The sequence below is a fragment of the Dreissena polymorpha genome, chromosome 2 (genome assembly GCF_020536995.1).
Source record: "Dreissena polymorpha isolate Duluth1 chromosome 2, UMN_Dpol_1.0, whole genome shotgun sequence".
Lineage (NCBI taxonomy): Eukaryota > Metazoa > Mollusca > Bivalvia > Myida > Dreissenidae > Dreissena > Dreissena polymorpha.
In genome coordinates, this window is record NC_068356.1 from 28,340,492 (window position 1) to 28,360,074 (window position 19,583).

A 19,583-nucleotide genomic window follows, 5' to 3' on the forward strand; every position below is an offset into this window, starting at 1 on the left:
ATATGGGAACATATGAAAATAAAAGGTGCACGCACAATCTGTATTGATGTCGAGTATTTAGTGCAAAACTGTTCTATTTATTAAGCCTTTTTATTAGAGATAAAATTGTTTCATGCAGTAAAACAGTGTGTCATGTTTCCAATGTTCTGGTGGTAAACTCAAATCAGCCAATGGAATAAATAAAGTGTATTTATTTGTGTCTAGCCGCGGGAAATTTTATTTGAATTTTATTGGACACTTACACAGGTCAGGTAAGGTAAAAAATGACGTTAAACAGCTATGCCGAAAAATTAGTATCGGTTCGCGTTAGTAGTGTTCATGTTATTTAAAAGAGAGAGAATTGAAATAGTTTAAAACGAAACATTCACGAGTTTCGCTTATTGGAATGTATACGAATTGCAAATCGATAAATTGCCTCTCGGATGGAGAGTGAGTTGGTTCCTTTTTCCTAGTTCCTTATTCCTTATTCAAATAAGGAATGCGGAATTGTTCCTTATTCCTTATTCAATCTTAACATATTTGATATAGGGTTTTAAAGACAAAAATGCATTAAATTCTTAAGTAAATCAAAACAAAATAACTAGGATACATTTACTTTATGTATTACGTTTCATGTTCATGTTTCTTCCTCGTGCTTGCAGAGGATTTCTTGTTTAAACCGAACTGATATTTTCTAATTCGACTACCAACTTCACTTCCACAAAACCTAAAGCATATATGTAAGATTATTTTATGTGATATTAAAGTGGAATCTTGTAAATTTCAACATGTCTGTTTTCATTTATAATCTAGTTCCTATTTCGCGGTTGAATAAGGAAAAAGGAACCAGTTCAGGTCAGATAAGACTTCAAGAACTGTACCAGAAATATAAATAACAAATTTTACACTAAACATCGCCAATTACAACGAATATAAAGCTGTGCTATATGAATGATCCGAATTTAAGTATCCTAAATAATGACCTCTGAAAATGGAATTGGGCGTTAACTTATTCCTTATTCGGAAGCCTGTATTTCAGACAATCACTTTCGGATATGTTATATTTTAGATGGTGTGTGGGTTATTAAAGCATGGTTATGTTATATCGACGTATTTTGGCACATTTCTTTTTAATATATTCTATTTGACGATACACGCTGAAAACAAGTATTATAGGACGATAATAAGTAAATGGTATTGCCTTACCCAAACATCAATTTCAATTAACCAAATAAAAGTAAACGTCGATGAAAATCATGGGTCATGTAGGTTCGAAGTTAAAAATATGTATTACAATATATATCTACCTAGTATTATTGCAGTGCAAATAAGGAACTGGCTCCTTATTCCTTATTCAAATCGAATAAGGAACTGATATTTTCATACTTAACAAAATATTAAAATGAATCAAAGAGACAAAAAAATTAAATGCAGTGCATCTCAACTAAATTTCATTTAATAATAACCAAGATCCTTCTTCGGATTGAAAAATTAATAAGAAACTGGTTCCTTATTCCTTATTGAAATCGTATAAGGAACTGGCATTATCATACTAAACAAAATATTAAAATGAACCTAAGAGACCAATACATCGATGAAAATCATTGTTAATGTAGGTTGGGTATAAAAAAATTAATTGCAGTACATCTATACTAAGTTTCAACCTTTAGACTTTCGGTTTATCTGACATTAATCACGATCACGCTACACCGGGATTCAGCACATGAGCGCTTATTACTTTTGTGGTGTGTATATATATATATATATATATATATGCGGTCCTTATATCAGGCCTGTTATAAGTGCAAGCATCTCTATTGCGAAATCTCGTGCGTATAAGATTGCATTGTCTACAATTTTGAACGCTGAGAAGTATAGTTACAATGAACTGGAAAATAGTAGCGGTTTTATTGTTTCTCGTTTGGGAGGACACTGTCGGACAAAAACCCCTTGCGGAGATTAGATCTTGGACTTGTTATGAAAATGATTATCAGGTAAAGCATATATAAATGTTTTACGCTTAAATGTAACCAATTATTATTTTATGCTTTCAATCGGTTAATTGTGAGATATAAGTTATTTAAAACTGGTCATTCGCTGTTTGTAAAGTTGAAAATATTAGTAAAATTGCCAATTCTTTCACTGTGAAATGATGCCGTTATTTTCATATAAACACGTTGTATTTCCAATAAATGTACCCATTTTAAGTTCGTTAAAATGTATAAAAACGGCTAAAAAAGCATACATTATTATAATATATATTTGTGTTGGTTATCGTCAATTTCAATACACTCCTGAAATTTTGATAATATAAGGATCATCATCCTTATTATTATAATTATTATTTTAAATAATAATAATAATAACAAGAGATGTGTTTGTCAGAAACACAATACCCCCTAATGCACCGCTTTTAATTATTGTTTTGACCTTTGACCTTGAAGGATGACCTTGACCTTTCACCACTCAAAATTTGCAGCTCCATGAGATACACATGCATGCCAAATATCAAGTTGCCATGTTCAATATTGCAAAAGTTATGAAGAAGGTTAAAGTTTTGGTTAAAGTTTTTTTTTTAATTACCTTTTACTTTGAAGGATGACCTTGACCTTTCACCACTCAAAATGTGCAGCTCCATGAGATACACATGCATGCCAAATATCAAGTTGCTATCTTCAATATTGCAGAAGTTATGACCAAGGTTAAAGTTTTGGTGAAAGTTTTGGGACACACACACACACACACACACACACACACACACACACACACACACACACACACACACACACACACACACACACACATACAATGACAGACAGGCCAAAAACAATATACCCCCGATCTTTCGATCCGGGGGCATAACAAGTGATATTATTATTATTAATATTATAATTGTGCAAATTTTATTTAATTTCCTTATATTTTTTTTTACAAAAGTATGAAACAAAATCGGAATGCAGGGACAACACAAGAATGTCATTTTTTCGTCGTAGCTGTATACGCCAGCTTTTCACCTTAGCCTGACCTTTGTAAGCGATCAATCAAATTGAATATAAAATTTCCGCCGGTATGCCTGAAACTTTTCGCAGTAGAAAACGTGCAATCTACAAATAGATCTCACAATAACATTCATATGTTTTCCATCGACTTTCTTTTTGGGGGAAGTATAGGGTATGAAAAGGGATACTACAGTTCGTTTAGCAACCATTACGATGTTAACTGCGTATTCAGCATGAAACAATGGTATCTCTAATGATTCGGTTTAAGAGATAGAGCAGTTTTACACCCATTTCTCGACATCAATGAAGAGTGTGTGCCCCTTCATATTTAGAAGAATCTTAGCGCCAGGGCGTTTGTACTTAAAGGCTGTGATCTCATAGTTGGTAATTACTACGATATTGCATTCTGTAAATATATTCTTTATTTCCTTCGATATCAAAGATTCGAACAACATAGTTCTACAATAATCACAAAGCATGTTTAATACAGAAAGAGTGGCATGATTAACAAAATATGTAATCATGAATAAATATACAAACAAAATAATCTTGATGACATCATTTAACCTGTTTCTAAATTAACAATATCACTTAAACATATCACATTCCAAAGCCAAAAGCGAAAGTTGGTGTATTATTTGTAAACTTATAAAGCTATTTTCTCATATGAAGTAAGTTATGTTAAACCAAATAGTAGGTAAATATACATCAAGTATTCGATTACTCAACTATTTTACTATTATCGATAACTTAATATACTTTACCTTAAACGGAAACGAAAATTTTAACTAAAGTTAGGTTATTCATTATATATTGACAAGTTTACAACGAAACATTTTAGTCGATTTTAAGCGAATGTATTATAATCAAGTTATATCAAATCACATTTGAGTTTGAGTAAAATGAAATTGTTAAAAAGTTCATCGTCAGTCACTGTTACTGCAAGACACAATAGATGTCTACTCATTATCATTACTGGAAGAATCATAAATTGCATAAATTTACAGTGCCCGGTCACTTCGTACAATTCAACAATAAGATTATTCCTTTTGGAGTCTCTTTTTTTTCAAAAAGCCAGAGAGTATGGGTCACAATGCTGTCGGTGAACTTGATACAGATTGCACATTTACTTGCACATTGCCTCGACATCGCCATACTAAGAATTTTCGTTGACTTATGGTTTATCACAGAGAGTGACGGTGAAGTCTTAGAGAAGACGATGGCGGTAAGCGGTCTATCAGCTTCAAATAGCGTTGAGTCCTCGAGACTCATACACTCATGCACAAATACATTTTAGATCATATAAGTATTGTTGTTCAGTAACCTGATATACGCTTTGAAGAAAATATTTAAAATTGTTTTCGAAATTGACCGTTAAACCCGTAAATGTTAAAATCTTTAAACAAGCCGCCGTTCCAGCAGTGGAACTGTTACCTCACTGTAATGCATTGCACCGCAAGGTATCAAGGTCAGTTTGCGGTCAGTTACAAACATCGTTATACAAACGTTATCGCGTGAACTATGTGTACTTCAAGTTTAAATTGATCAGGAAGATACTAAATAAAGATATTCGGCGATGTTATCATGGTGTGTCAATCATAAATTATTAATGTGTTTTTAACAATTGCATGATAAAGACCAAATTTGATTGATATTATTAGAAATATTTATCCATTTACAGTGTTCAACACTAACTCTTCTGAGTAATGAGTTCGAGTTCTTTGGGCTTCTTTTTCTGAAACTTTGGTGTCCGACCATACTTCAGGTGGTCCAAAAATTATGACACTTTTTATACCGTATTTTTCGGTTTATGACAAATCTTAACCATACAGTGTTAAAGCCTCTTTCATGTTTGGTTTCAGATCGAAGTTCAAAATGACTGCTGTTCAATACGTGTTGTCATTTGTTATCTCAGATTGCAAAATAATTTAACAAATGCCAGTAACATTTAAGTCAATTATCGTAAGTTTAAAACAAATGTTATTTTCTATATTGCGTTTATATATGCTTGCTTGTTGAGCTTGGGGATCTGGTGTATCAGCCCATGTCTTTATACATTCTCCCCATAGTAGTAGTTTTTGTAGTTTTATTTTGGCACTGATACACAAATCATGGTAAGATACAAACAAATTGATACATACTAACAAATACTAATGAATGGCTAGTTAAGTATACATGGCTTAATATAACAAATATAAGTTCAAATAAATAAATATTACCATGAAATGCTTACCATTACCAGGGATAACACAAGCAAGTGAAAATTATTTCACTTATTTCCATTTTGGCCCCTGATATTGGCAGCCTGACACAGAAAGTCATGTTACTTGTACCAATGGTAGTTACCGTATAAGCACAAAAATACTAGTTCAGTTAGGAATGTTTTAACATAAAAAGATATTTAGCATAATAAAACAAAGCAAACAAACTGCCAACTGTAAAAAAGACCCAGATCGGGTTGATTCAGAGTTTGATGGTTTCCCTTATTGCTACTCGCAAGCACTGCGACAAGGAACGTAAATAAATAATTTCGGATTGTTTTGTTTTGTTGATGTGTTTAAGCAGAATGATGAGTGGCTTATTTTTCGAATGTTAAAAGGTGCAGACATTCTGATCTCGCGAAACTGGATTATTTCATAATTCAAATATGATACCACTGTTGTTAGTTTTGACCCGGGACACATGATTTGAGAAAACTTATATGAAGAAAGAGGAACATTCTGTTAAGTCACACACCAAATATCAAACACTGAACCTTGCGGTTTCAAAGAAGAAGATCGATATTTACTATACAAGAATGTAGAACTTATTTGAGTCCCTGGATGTGGCAAGTTTTGACCACAGAGGGGGGACATGATTTTAACAACTAGCAGTGGACTACATAAAACATAACAAGCCTCTGGGCCCTTCAGCTTCAGAAAAGAAGATTTTCAAAGTTTTCACTAACACATATAATTAAACAAGTAACCCATAGGGCTGGGTCAAGAGGGATGCTACAAAACCAGTATACGATTTAAAAAAATATGAAATAAATCCCTGCCTAAACGTTTTGAGAGAAAACCATTTTTAATCTGTAAGTGTTAAAATATTTCATCATTTGCGTAGCCAGTTTTTACCCGAGGGACGATATTTAAAAAATTGGAAGAGGACCACAGTAAAATGATACATGCTAAAAAGCAAACCTCTTGGCCTTGCGATTTCAGGGAAGACATTGTTTAAGTGTTTGCTAAATACATATAAAGCTAGTATACCCCAGGGAGGGGCAAATTTTCACCACATGGTATTATTTAAAAAAACATTTTAAAGCTTTGGACGCACCGAATGATTATCAAGAGTGACTTCTTAATAATCCCTTCCTAAACTACTTTCACATTAAGTCGTATTATGGAACGGATAGAATCTATTTTGAATGCAGTTGAACTATAATGAGTACAATTGTTCTCATTGTTTCATGATGATTCGACCGAACATTTGACTTTTAGATTTTGCAAAGTTTCACCCGCATAAGGAAAACGTCTTAGCCCACTGGCACTCATATTTTTCAGTAGATCTGAACCTTTTCAAACTCAGCAGATAAACCATTTCAAAATGAGTTCTTAGCAATTATTATGAGGATTTGAGTAAACATGTAACATCTTGAATATTAAGAAACTTTTCATTTAATTCGACAAAACAACCTAGTTTTTGAACTCTGTTTCGTAATTAACCCAATTGTCATTTAGACCAATCTTCTTGCAAAGTTTCGCGAATATTGGAAATAAATATAATCTCTAGTGTAAACAATGTAAATGTTGATAACGGACGATGTAGGAACGATGATTAACAATCTTCAAAATGTAATCACAAAAGAACACTGTAAGCAAGTTGTGCTCATTAGAACTAATAAAGACTCTTGCTAGGTACATGTGTGTAAGATATGACAGAGCACTGTGAACAGGGTTTTTATTCAATTATTTTGTTAACAAACTGGGGTCCTTAGCGTTCAAAGTCGTTTTCACTATAATTGGTAAATGGAATTATTTTTTTCTCACATATGCTATACAATTGACAATAAAAGTATTGTCATCATTATAATACAAATATAAGTATACACAATGCATCTTCTGAAAACAAACTTGTAGACCAGACAAGGGTTTTCATGTGATATAAGAAAAGTACTTATTCAAGTACATAGTCCAAATTATGATTTTGTTCTATTTTTTTTATATACTTCCGACATCACGTATTTTTGATTGAACACTTCTCAGTATTAATAGTCCAGCTGTCTATAATCTTCCTTGTTAAGAATAACTCTTACAGTTCTCAAGCAGTGGTTGAAGTGTGCGGTTATGACTGGGTTTTAAACATTTACTTCTGCAGTATGTAGAGTGTTAATATTAAATTATTACAATTTTAATGTGACAATAAACGAATGCAACTGAAAGTTTGTATAGGAGTCCGACGAACTTCCTTGACACAAAACCAAGGAGTCCGAGTCTCATTTCCAGGAGTCTCGGACCACCGGACTCCCGTTAGTGTCGAACACTGATTTAGACCAATTTATTTAGCATGAGCACGATGATTCACGATACTATTAATAATGGAATCAAAACAGATTCGAGTGTTGCCGGCTGACCTATTTGCTTTAATTTATGTTCATGCTTCTTTTGTTTTTCTATTCTGTAAATTTAGATATCTCAGTAATAATATCTAATAAAGCGAAATATGCCACGAAATCTGGTGCAACACCCCGTAATTTATTTGCTTGTGAACTGATGCAGCTAAGAACTGCGCAGAAAAAAAGGCATTCGCCATTGTTGATCTCTTAGATATAACTTTTGATCGTTCATAAATACCGACCATAATTCAACGCCGTATATCTTTTTTAAAGATATTGCATGTGTAAAATAACGGATGTTTATTTCCGCGAAGGTTCTCCAAAGAGTTTCAATGCTGGAAGTCAGACAAGCCTTGCTGGAGGAAACTGTCGCCGAGCAGAAGGCGGAGATCAATGCACTAAGCCAGCAAATAGCAGGTATATAAGCAAAATTGACACATCGACTTCTCCGGAATCACCTGCAAGATAAATTGATTTAAACAATGAATCGTCTACTTATTCAGAGTAAAAGGTAGAGCAAGCGATTCCCCATATTGTCATAGATATTTTAAGACAGAAAATATTCTCAACCAATACGGATCTTACAGTATAAACCAAACAGTGACGGTAACGACTGCCAGGTGCACAGAAAAGATGCACGTGGTTATTGTAAATAATGTTTTGCTCTGTATAATCGAACAAATCAATCGAAAGTAGATTCATAAGGCTTAGCTACAGGGGATGGGGAATGCGTAAACGGGAGCTTACCGGGTTTAAGTGGGATTGGTTGGAACTTACTTCGAATATTGCGTCGTTTTTGAGTAGCTGATATTTACACTCGGTAAGCCACTTTATAATCATATTTCTTTTAAATAATTACGCTCTTTCGGCTCTACAGTGTTTGCGCTTCCTTCATTTTTTTTGTTCAAAGATCGTAGACGTCGAGATAAATAAAATAATTAAAGGGGCCTTTTAACAGATTTTGGCATATTTTGAAGTTTGTCAAGACAAGACAAGACAAATATTTATTCAGACTTGCACAGTGTACATCGTCTTAACACTAGATATTTCACATACACTTATGTCACAGAGATAAACATAGTAATAATATAAACATAAGGAGCATCGTTTACGTTTAAGAAAAGTTACTGAGATAAACATAGTAGTAACAATAACATAATCAGCATCGTATACGGTTACGAAAAGGCAAGGTAATATATGGAGGATTGCTATATAAATTAATTAACAACATTAGTAATATTATTTCTTAAAATCAGAGCTTCTTTTACAAATTTGGCTAACTTAATAAGTTCAAATTTATTCGTTGTATTCAGCAACTGGTAGAATTTGTAAACAGAAGGCCTATTGTAATAACATTTCTTTAAATAGTTTTTTCTAATATCAACGTATAATGGACATTTACAGACAAAATGGTACTCATCTTCAATATCTAATTCGTTACAACAAAGGCAAAAACTTTCATTTTGTCATTAAATGCTTTATATTGATAAATGTAAATATTGAATATCAAATGCTCCAGTAAAAAATCAAGAATAAAACTAAAAAATGAACAAAAAAGGTAACCGCCAGCAAGGCTCGAACCACTGACCCCTGGACTACTGTAAAAAGTCTGCGACTTAGACCACTCGGCTATATTTCCGAATACACTCCCTAATGCATTTTATAATTAATATAAAGCAATCCGTGCAGTTTTACAAAATATAACGGCTACAACAGAACTGTCCAAATTATTAATTCGTTTCGCGTTGCAACGCTTTATAATTTTCGAAGTTTTAAATAATCAAAAGATGCATATAATGGCTATTTTGGTGCATGGTAAATGTTCAGTATTACTATTTCCTCAAAAATGTCATAACTAAAACGAAAATTTGCGAATCTGATACACCTTTTTTCAATTTTGTCAATTTACCCAAACGTGAAAAGGCCCTTTTAAAGGAAAATCGTCCATAAATCTCTTGCTTCCTTACATGACTATCGAGAAAATGGATGTACAAATATCATTTTCTCTTATAATACACAGTACTGACGCACGTGTACAGAAAAAATAATTATAATCACTATTATTTCAATACTATTATAAGATAAAATTATATATGTTTATCAAATTTCTCGAACGTCATGTAGTCCTAAATATACAACAGATTTGTGGTCTGTTTTCCTTCAATAACTTTAATCCCGTCGTCTACGATCTTGAAAAAACAAACGAAGTAAGCGCAAACACTGTAGAGCCCAAAGGGCGTGTTAAGTTTACAGATATATAAATATAAAGTTGCTTACCGAGTGAAACAATACGCCACTCCATCACGAAAAACACGAAAACGACGCCATCTTGGAAGTGAGTTCCGACTCACCTCACTTAATCTAGTAGCTCCCCGTATACGCCCCCAACCGAGCTTTTCAGTTCCATAAATTCCAATGGTATACATCTTTAATTTGGCGTTTTACGTTCCTTTATGGAGGATTGTCTGTATATATGAGGTACAAAGAAAAGTACATTTAACTTAGCTTTATGCGTGTAAAAGATAATTCACTGATTTCAACCATTCAATTATTTTCACCAATTACTGCATAAGTATTAAGAAGAAAAAAGGTTTATGTAATTCAATTGTGTTTTTAACAGTCCGTTAATATTATTTATAAATCTTGGTGGGGTGACGTCAGTGGTTTCTACTCGAACGCATATGGCTTAAAAGTTTTCCTCTCATTATAACGTGTTTGCATACATAAAAACACACAGTATACCATCACAAACACACAGCATACTATGGTAAGCACATATCTTATGATTTAAACCCACATCTTTTCAAAGAAGCACACATCATACCATGACAAACTCACAGCATATCATGACAAACACACATAATAACATGACAAACACACAACATTACATGACAAACGCGCAACATAACATGAAAAACAAACAGTGGGCTATGGCAAACACATTGCGCATCCTCATCAACACAGAGCATATCATCACAACACACATATCATATCATCACAAACACATAGCATATCATCACAAGCACACAGCATACCATCAAAAACGCACAGCATAATATGTCATGCACACATCATACAACAATACCCACATATCATATGATTTAAACTCAAACTGTCACGGAAACAGCTGATACATCAATAGTCAACAGGAGACAGACGAGGTGTTCCATAATCAACCTTTGATAAGCAGTCAGAAACATAATACAGAAAATAAGTAAAATCATGTTTAGTTCATTAAGAACTCTGTCCATAATAATACTTCTTAACTAACATAGTATATATATACATGAATTATGTATCTATGTGCAGACATGCAGCAGATGACTTGGGGAAGCTGGGGCGAGTGGGGTCAGTGCGATTTCTCGTGCAACCGAAGCGTGACCGAAGGCGTGAGAGTTCAGACGAGATTTCGGAACATGACCGTGGGCAGCGTTGTCCTGCAGACGGAGACTGACCAGCGTCCGTGTAACGCTGTGCAGTTTGCAGGTGATCGTTTTTGTGTTACTGATTTTCATGTGCTAAGTTTACTTAACAATAACACCACAATAAACATATAGGTGGCGCTTCAATTTGTGCATAACTACATATGGTTAAAAACAAGAAAGCCCCCTACCGGTTTTCCATCTTATCCTTAATGTTATAATTATGTGGAAATGTTTTTTTCCCTTTGTTGACGTGATCGTTATATGTAAGTAAAATTGAAGTTATACTCTACATTACAATAAGCTGTAAACGAAGGCACGGGAAAAACCCTTTCAGATTAAAAAAAAAGTTCGCAAAAACATTATCTTTTTTATGCAAATAAAGTTCTGTCTGTCTGCAATAATCCCACTGGTTTCGGCATATTTCATTTCAAGTCTACGGCCCGGAATCCAGGCGGTACTTAAATCGGTAATATTAACAACATAAACTATTTTCTGGCATAAATAAAAACAAACAGATCATATATATATCACTAATGTGCAAATTAAAACAATTTACGTGATGGGTTGCGCTCGCATAATAATGATATTAATCCAAAGTTTAAAACATGTCAACGGTTCATGAAAATGTGTAAGATGTTGCAATTGGAAAAGCCGAGTATTCCGAATTCGAAAATACGCAATCGATTATCTCCGGAACCCTCCCGCGAGATAGATCTCCAATCTCCACGCAGAGTTGTCGTTCCTTGCTCTCACATACAACTCTGCGTAAGGCTCAGCATGCCATTCTGTCTACCAAATAGGTAAAACCGAACAAACGCATTCAATGTATATTTGATTGGATATTTAATTAAGATCGCATGCATTAAATAAATAAAATATGACTTTTAAATGTACGATAAATCGTGCAAAAACTTGCGAGTTTTAATCCAACTTTTTGGAACTATTTTATTGCCCATTTACGCAGATGGAATCATTCCACGCACTTCACAAATGTAAGCAATTGAACATAATTTTTATTGAGTGACGTTATGAATTGCTTCGACGAATGTATGTATGTTGGTTTCTTAACATCAAAAAAACATATCAATTTTATGATAATGAATTAAGACTAATATAAGATATCATGGTATGAGATGGTTTTCTTTAATGCAGTGAATGCAATGTAACCGTCGTGCAAGAGATTGTTTAGTATACTGTAACCTCAATGATGAACACATGGAATGATCATGACATGAATGAGACGCTTTCATAACAACAGTCCGTTCTGAGCCCAACACAGAGGTGAATGTAATGTGACCGTCGTGCAAGAGATTGATAGATTTCGTGTCTCATCAACCAATCGTAATACACTGACTTTTCCGGAATATCCGTAAGATCGAATCGTCAATTTAAATCTTCGGCTTTCGGTTAGATAACGTTTATTGATCAACTTTTTGTTTTGAGCATTTATCCACAAACAACAATCTAATTGATATCGATGTTTGTTTTGAGCATTTATCCACAAACAACAAGCTAATTGATATCGATGTTTGTTTGAGCATTTATTCACAAACAACAATATAATTGATATCGATGTTCCACAAACAACAATCTAATTGATATCGATGTTTGTTTTGAGCATTTATCCACAAACAACAATCTAATTGATATCGATGTTTGTTTTGAGCATTTATCTACAAACAACAATGTAATTGAAATCGATGTTTGTTTTGAGCATTTATCCACAAACAACAATCAAATTGATATCGATGTTTGTTTTGAGCATTTATCCACAAACAACAATCTTATTGATATCGATGTTTGTTTTGAGCATTTATCCACAAACAACAATGTAATTGATATCGCTGTTTGTTTTGAGCATTTATCCACAAACAACAATGTAATTGATATCGATGTTTGTTTTGAGCATTTATCCACAAACAACAATCTAATTGATATCGATGTTTGTTTTGAGCATTTATCCACAAACAATAATCTAATTGATATCGATGTTTGTTTTGAGTATTTATCCACAAACAACAATCAAATTGATATCGATGTTTGTTTTGAGCATTTATCCACAAACTACAATCTAATTGATATCGATGTTTATTTTGAGCATTTATCCGCAAACAACAAGCTAATTGATATCGATGGTTACATGTATTGTGTTAGTTACGCTGTTTTAGGTTGATTGAATTCGGTTTTATAGACAATCTTGAAGAGATTTATTCTTTTTAAATTGAATTTGGTTTAATCAAAAAGAACTCTTAGCTGGACGTATGTACCCATAAAGGCTCAGAGCATTCAATAAGAACTATGAAACATGTATACATAAAGCGCATTTTATTGTGACATTACTGTGTCAGAAGTTAAAAAATGCATACACCTAAAGTGCTTTATATTTGTTGTCAAATCAAGTTCTGTTCCTTAAAAATGTAAACATGAAGATATTTTGTTGCGACATTACTCTGTCAGAAGTTAGCCAGGCTTTTGCTTAAGATTATGTTGATTATGCTTATCTTTATTCACGTGAAATAATCAGGCTGCGATAGGAGTAGCAGTGCAGACGACAATTACGCGACTGCGTTCAGTTTCACAGACGAGATCGCGCAGGCCACGTGCACGGCGATACGACCCGAAGGAGGTTACGTGAGAGCTGTGCGACGCACGTGCTCCAAACAGGCTGTCTCTTGCGAGGACCTGTGCAAGAGTCTCAGGTTTACAAACATTGACTAATGAGAATGACTCATCGATAGGATAGGCTTAACGCATTTATGCCGAGTGGATTCTTCCATCCTTCTAAAATGGATCAATTTATTTCCAAAATTAGAGATGTTTAGTATATTTATTTCTATATATAGAATATCTCTTACAGAAATTCCTTAAAGCAAACAGCGTATACCCAGATGAGACGCAACATGATGCGGCGTCTCACCTTGGTCTACGCTATTTGCCGAGGCCTTTTTTTTCTAGACGTTAGGCATAAATGGGTTAAATAATTTAAGACAGCCCAAATTCAACCATACATTTCAATCAATCGAAATTATTTCAACAAGTAGATATAATAAGAAAAATAAAAAACAATCAGACGGCAATTATTACCGAACTATATGTAGAAAAGCGAAATGAAGATAAATTTTGTTTGATATAATTATAACGTGTATATATTGCGCAACACAGGGGCATGCATTATTGAACATCTCTTAATATTTTTGATGCAGGTCGGTTCCAGGCGGCATGCATATTATTGATAGTAACCCCTACAGATAATTATGTTGTGCCTAATGCTACTTTATAACAAACAAAAGCATTTGTTTTTCAAATTAGTCAATCCATATTTGTGTTACGTACTTAAATATTAACCATCAAACTGAATACCGTCTAAAACCACCCCTCCGTTTCCAGCGCGACGTGCTTCAACGCTCTTCACGTTTACCAACCGGAAAACGTGCTGGGTCATGCGGAGACTGGAAGAGCCGGCCTGAAGACTTACAGATACAACTCCTGTCTCGGCTCGTTCTGCGGTCCCAACTTCTGCTGCTGCGACGGCATATAAGATTGACCGATCCTCATCATAACATAATCAATTGACTGAACAATTGTCTTATTATTTTTGAATTTGTTAATGCAAGGTTAATTCTTTCTTTAAAACATAACTTGCCATGCTTTTATATAATCACTTCAATATTTTGAACAGGAGTTTAGGTCATTTTGTGTTTGGTAATAGATACACGTCTAGCATTTGTTGACAAAATTCCGCATGTTCATGTTTGTTTCATTTAAAATAGCTTTGTTCATGGGAGTTTAATTTGAACGTTAAAGGTATTGTCAATTGTATGATGCATACTGCGAAAGTGGTGTTGCAGTTACAACTTATTGCAAATTCATAGTTGAGATGGAAGGCTCTTACTTATTGTATTAATGCTTAATATTACAATGCAAAAATGCAACTCTACTTTTTCATAATTGTGTTTCTCATAACACCTTTTACTTTTTATATGGTAGAAAACTATTTTAATACGATAGTCGTATACAATAACTCTGTTAACGACCGTGGTCTTCTAATACTGTCTATTTTCTATGCCCGAATTCACCAACATATGAGTCGCGTTCTGAGAAAACTGGGCATAATACATGTGCGTAAAGTGTAATCCCAGATTAGCCTGTGAAGTCCGCACAGGCTAATCAGGGACGACACTTTCCGCTTGTATGACATTTTTCGTTTAAATGAAGTCTCTTTTTAGCAAAAATCTAATTTAAACGCGCGCACACACACGCGCACGCACACACACACACACACACACACACACACACACACACACACACACACACACACACACACACACACACACACACACACACACACACACACACACACACACACACACACACACACACACACACACACACACACACACACACACACACACACACACAAATAATATGAACCGAAGAGACCAAATATATCAATGAAAATCATTTTTAATGTAGGTTGGGTATCGAAAATATGTTGTTCTAGTACATTTCTTAATAGTTTTTTTGCGTCATTATAACCAGTTTTTTGTTCGTGGCAAATAGTAACAAGGTGACTAACTTCGAAACAAATAGGACTGGTTACCACCAAGACCAGCGCTATTTTGTCGTTTATAAAGGTTAAAGGTGCGGTTTGTAGTCTGCTTCGACAACGTGTGCATCTTCAGCCGACTTCGACATTAACCCCCCGATCACTGAGATTTAAGTCGTCCGTTTACAAGCAGCCACGGCACATTGACTTATTTCCCTCACAGGTACCCATTTATACACCTTGGTGGAGAGGAGCAAGCGTGGGATTAATTTTTTGCTCAGACAAATCCAGTGCCCCGAGCGTGATTCGAACAAGGGACCTTCCGATCCCTAGACAAGCATCCTACCACTAGACCGCTGTCCCCACTGTTTATCACGACCTTAAATCTGGTGGCAATGTTGAAGATCGCCTAATGTACCGTTTGCATCAAAGATGAAGACGACGCGTTTTCGGAGTTAGAAAATATATTTAAATATAAGAACTCAAGTAAAGCTGGCGTACGCATATGTTTTTTAATTGCAAAACAAAATACGGAGGCATCTCTATAAAACTTTCTAGAGGCCCTGAGTCGCTGCTTTCGGTGCAGTCTCGCCTTATGGTGACGTCACTGACGTCGAACTGACGAGAACACTGACCAAAATATTGGCATTCGTTACGAATACAGAGCGGAAATGTTACGATAAGATCGGCGTGAGACTGTTTATCATAGAAGTAATCGCCGTTTTCTAGACCCCACAGTCAATAGCCGTGTGCCGAGGTTTAAGTTCGCCGGATATACCGTTGGTCTGCATGAGCGAGAAAGCGCGTTTTCGCACTTAAACAAATCTATGAAGAAAATACCCTTTTGCAGTTAGTATGCGCGCATGCGTTTGAATTATATAATAAAATATTGATGCATCTCGATTAAATTTAAAAATCTACTTGAGACACATAGACCGCTGCTTCCGGTGCAGGCTTGCTTTCATTTTGAAGAATTGAAATCATTTTGCATTCTGAAATATCTCTTTGTAACCATTTATGTATGCGAACAGGGATAGCTAAACATGACTAGTATTCAGCTTTCGGATAGTCTTCTCCGGAAGTATGGGTCATAAGTACTTAAGGAACTGTATCAGAGATATAAAAAATCTTACATTAAAACTATCCAATAATAACGAATATATATCTGCGCTATACTAGAATGGTCCGAATCTAAATATCCGAAATAATAATCTCTGAATAAGGAATTGGCGATACGTTAGTTCCTTATTCGATAGCCTGTACTTCGGACAATCACTTTCGGATATGTTATAATAAATATGTAGTGAGGGTTATTTAAGCTTGATTATGTTATATGGACGTATTAGTCACATTTCTTTTTTTTACTCTATTCGACGATACACGCTGAAAACAAGTATTATGAAGACGATAATAAGAACATGGTATTGCCTTACTCAAACAAAAATTAAAATAAACCAAAGAATACTAACTGTCAATGAAAATCGTAGTATATGTAGGTTCGAAGTTATAAACATTTATAACAATATATTTCTACCTAGTTTTATTAAATAATACAACAGTTCCTAATTCAGTGTGAATAAGGAACTGCTACCTTATTCCTTATTCAAAACGAATAAGGAACTGGCATTTTCATGCAAAACAAACTATTAAAATGAACCAAAGAGACCAATAAATCTATGAAAATCAATCTAAAATTAGGTTGGGTATCAAAAACATTAATTGCAGTACATCTCTACTAAGTTTCATTGAATGATAATGATGTATTTAGGAACTGGTTCCTTATTCTGTTTTCATATTGAATAAGGAACTGGCATTTTCATACTTAGCAAAATATTAATATGAACCAAAGAGACCATAAAATCAATGCAAATCATTGCAAATGTAGGTTGGGTATCAAAACATCAATTGCAGCATATCTCTACTAAGTATCATTTAATGATTACCTAGTTCTTTATTCCGATTGAGAAAGGAATAAAGGGATTTTCCTTATTCCTTATTCAAATCGAATAAGGAATTGGCATTTTTATACTAAAAAACTAAAATAAACCAAAGAGACCATTTAATCAATGAATATCATTGTTAATATAGGTTAGGTATTAAAAACATTAAATGCAGAACATCTGTACTAAATTTCATTTAATGATAACCTAGTTCCTTATTCGGATTTAAAAAGGAATAAGGCACTGGTTCTTTATTCCTTATTTAAACCGAATAAGTAACTATGTTATTATTGAATGAATCAAACTAAAAATGTACTGCAATAAATATTTTTTACACCCGACATACATTTACAATATTTTTTCGTTGAGTTATTCGTCTCGTTGTCCATTTTTATTTATAATTTATAGAAAGAACATGCCAGTTCCTTATTCGATTTAAATAAGGAATGAGGAACAAGTTCCTGATTCCTTATTCAAACTGAATAAGGAACTGTATTATCATTACTTGAAACATAGTAGAAATGTATTGCAATTAGAATTTTACATATACAACCAATATATAAATAATGTGTTGTTTCATATGTGGTTAACTTTGTATCAAATTGAGAGATGTTTATGTAAGAAAATGCCGGTTTCTTAAGGAATAAGGAACTGGTTTCTTTTTCCTTATTTAGCCGCAAATAAGGAACTTGATTATTAATAAAAACAAACATGTTTAAATGTACAAGATAACACTTTTATAGCACATACATGTAAAAAATAGTACATGTACATATCAACTTTTTGGCAAAGAACACAGACATATTAAATAAAGTAATTCTGATGTATTTCACATTGCCACAAGCAGCATAAAAACTGTCTTTCATGCACTAGTTGAAATTATTACGAAAAATTGTTCTAAAAAGTTATTTTAAAGAAAGCACCACGTACCGTTGTGTTTACATTCATTACAGTTTAATTGGGAACACCACAAAGTCACATGAGGCTGCGCCCTGTGTAGAGGATGATCATGCTTCGGCTGACCTTGGATTCAGTTTAAATTTACATACAAATAGATTGCTAATTGCAACGTGATCTCTACTGGTGTAAAATGGTATAATTCGTCTTTTCGACAGCGGTGGGAACGAACTTAATCAAATCTAAGCTTGAACATGAAGAAATAATCGTTTATGCGGTGTCATGTAAGCGACCTATGTAACACATCAACAAACAATTTTTAAGGTGACCTATGTACGCATCAACAAACAATTTAAGCGACCTATGTATCGCATCAACAAACAATGTATGCGACCTATGTATCGCATCAACAAACAATTTAAGCGACCTATGTATCGCATCAACAAAAAATTTAAGCGACCTTTGTATCGCATCAACAAACAATATAAGCGACATATGTATCGCATCAACAAACAATTTAAGCGACATATGTATCGCATCAACAAACAATTTAAGCGACCTATGTATCGCATCAACAAACCATGTAAGCGACAAATGTATCGCTTCAACAAACAATTTAAGCGACTTATGTATCGCATCAACAAACAATTCAATCGACCTATGTATGGCATCAACAAACATTATTAGCGACCTATGTATTGCATCAACAAACCGTGTAAGCGACCTATGTATCGCATCAACAAACCGTGTAAGCGACCTATGTATCGCATCAACAAACCATGTAAGCGACCTATGTATCGAATCAACAAACACTTTAAGCGACCTATGGATGGCATCAAGAAACTATTTTTATGCGACCGCAATCAACACGTTAATCAGAAAATTGCAAGCTAGCCTTCCTATATGATGACCTTTTTGCAATCATTTGATGGTTTGTATTATGTTGTCTTATGTATTTCCGTTTATTGCGTAGGCAGTTGCTTAGTGACAGGCCGTTGTGTTCTGTGTGTGTTTCAAAGGGTTCAAAGGTTTTCTACTTGAATAGCTGCACCTCTTATTTTATGCAACTCTTTCACCGCGTTGCCCACTGTTTTGAAAGTAATCTTAGCGGCAATGCTCTTCATTAGCATGATCGTTAATTGTTTGTTCAAAAAGCGTTAATTATTATTTGTCTCTTTTGGCGTATGACGCAAACACATC

At 34.2% G+C, this 19,583-nt stretch overlaps 1 protein-coding gene across 1 annotated transcript; it reads left to right on the plus strand.

Annotated features, from left to right (window-relative positions):
• The first annotated feature begins 1,739 nt into the window (after positions 1-1,739).
• Positions 1,740-15,034, plus strand: LOC127866375 (uncharacterized). The gene is made up of 5 exons (XM_052406859.1): positions 1,740-1,973; positions 7,890-7,992; positions 10,885-11,061; positions 13,525-13,699; positions 14,388-15,034. Exons 1-5 carry the CDS (start codon positions 1,863-1,865, stop codon positions 14,536-14,538), a joined length of 717 nt encoding a protein of 238 aa, XP_052262819.1. The 5' UTR covers positions 1,740-1,862; the 3' UTR covers positions 14,539-15,034.
• The last annotated feature ends 4,549 nt before the right edge of the window (positions 15,035-19,583 follow it).

Excerpts from the sequence above, each read along its gene's own strand:
- LOC127866375 (XM_052406859.1), top strand. The coding sequence starts at position 1,863 with ATGAACTGGAAAATAGTAGCGGTTTTATTGTTTCTCGTTTGGGAGGAC. Across the intron at positions 7,993-10,884 it reads ACTAAGCCAGCAAATAGCAG|ACATGCAGCAGATGACTTGG; the intron begins GTATATAAGCAA and ends ATCTATGTGCAG. Across the intron at positions 13,700-14,387 it reads GACCTGTGCAAGAGTCTCAG|CGCGACGTGCTTCAACGCTC; the intron begins GTTTACAAACAT and ends CTCCGTTTCCAG.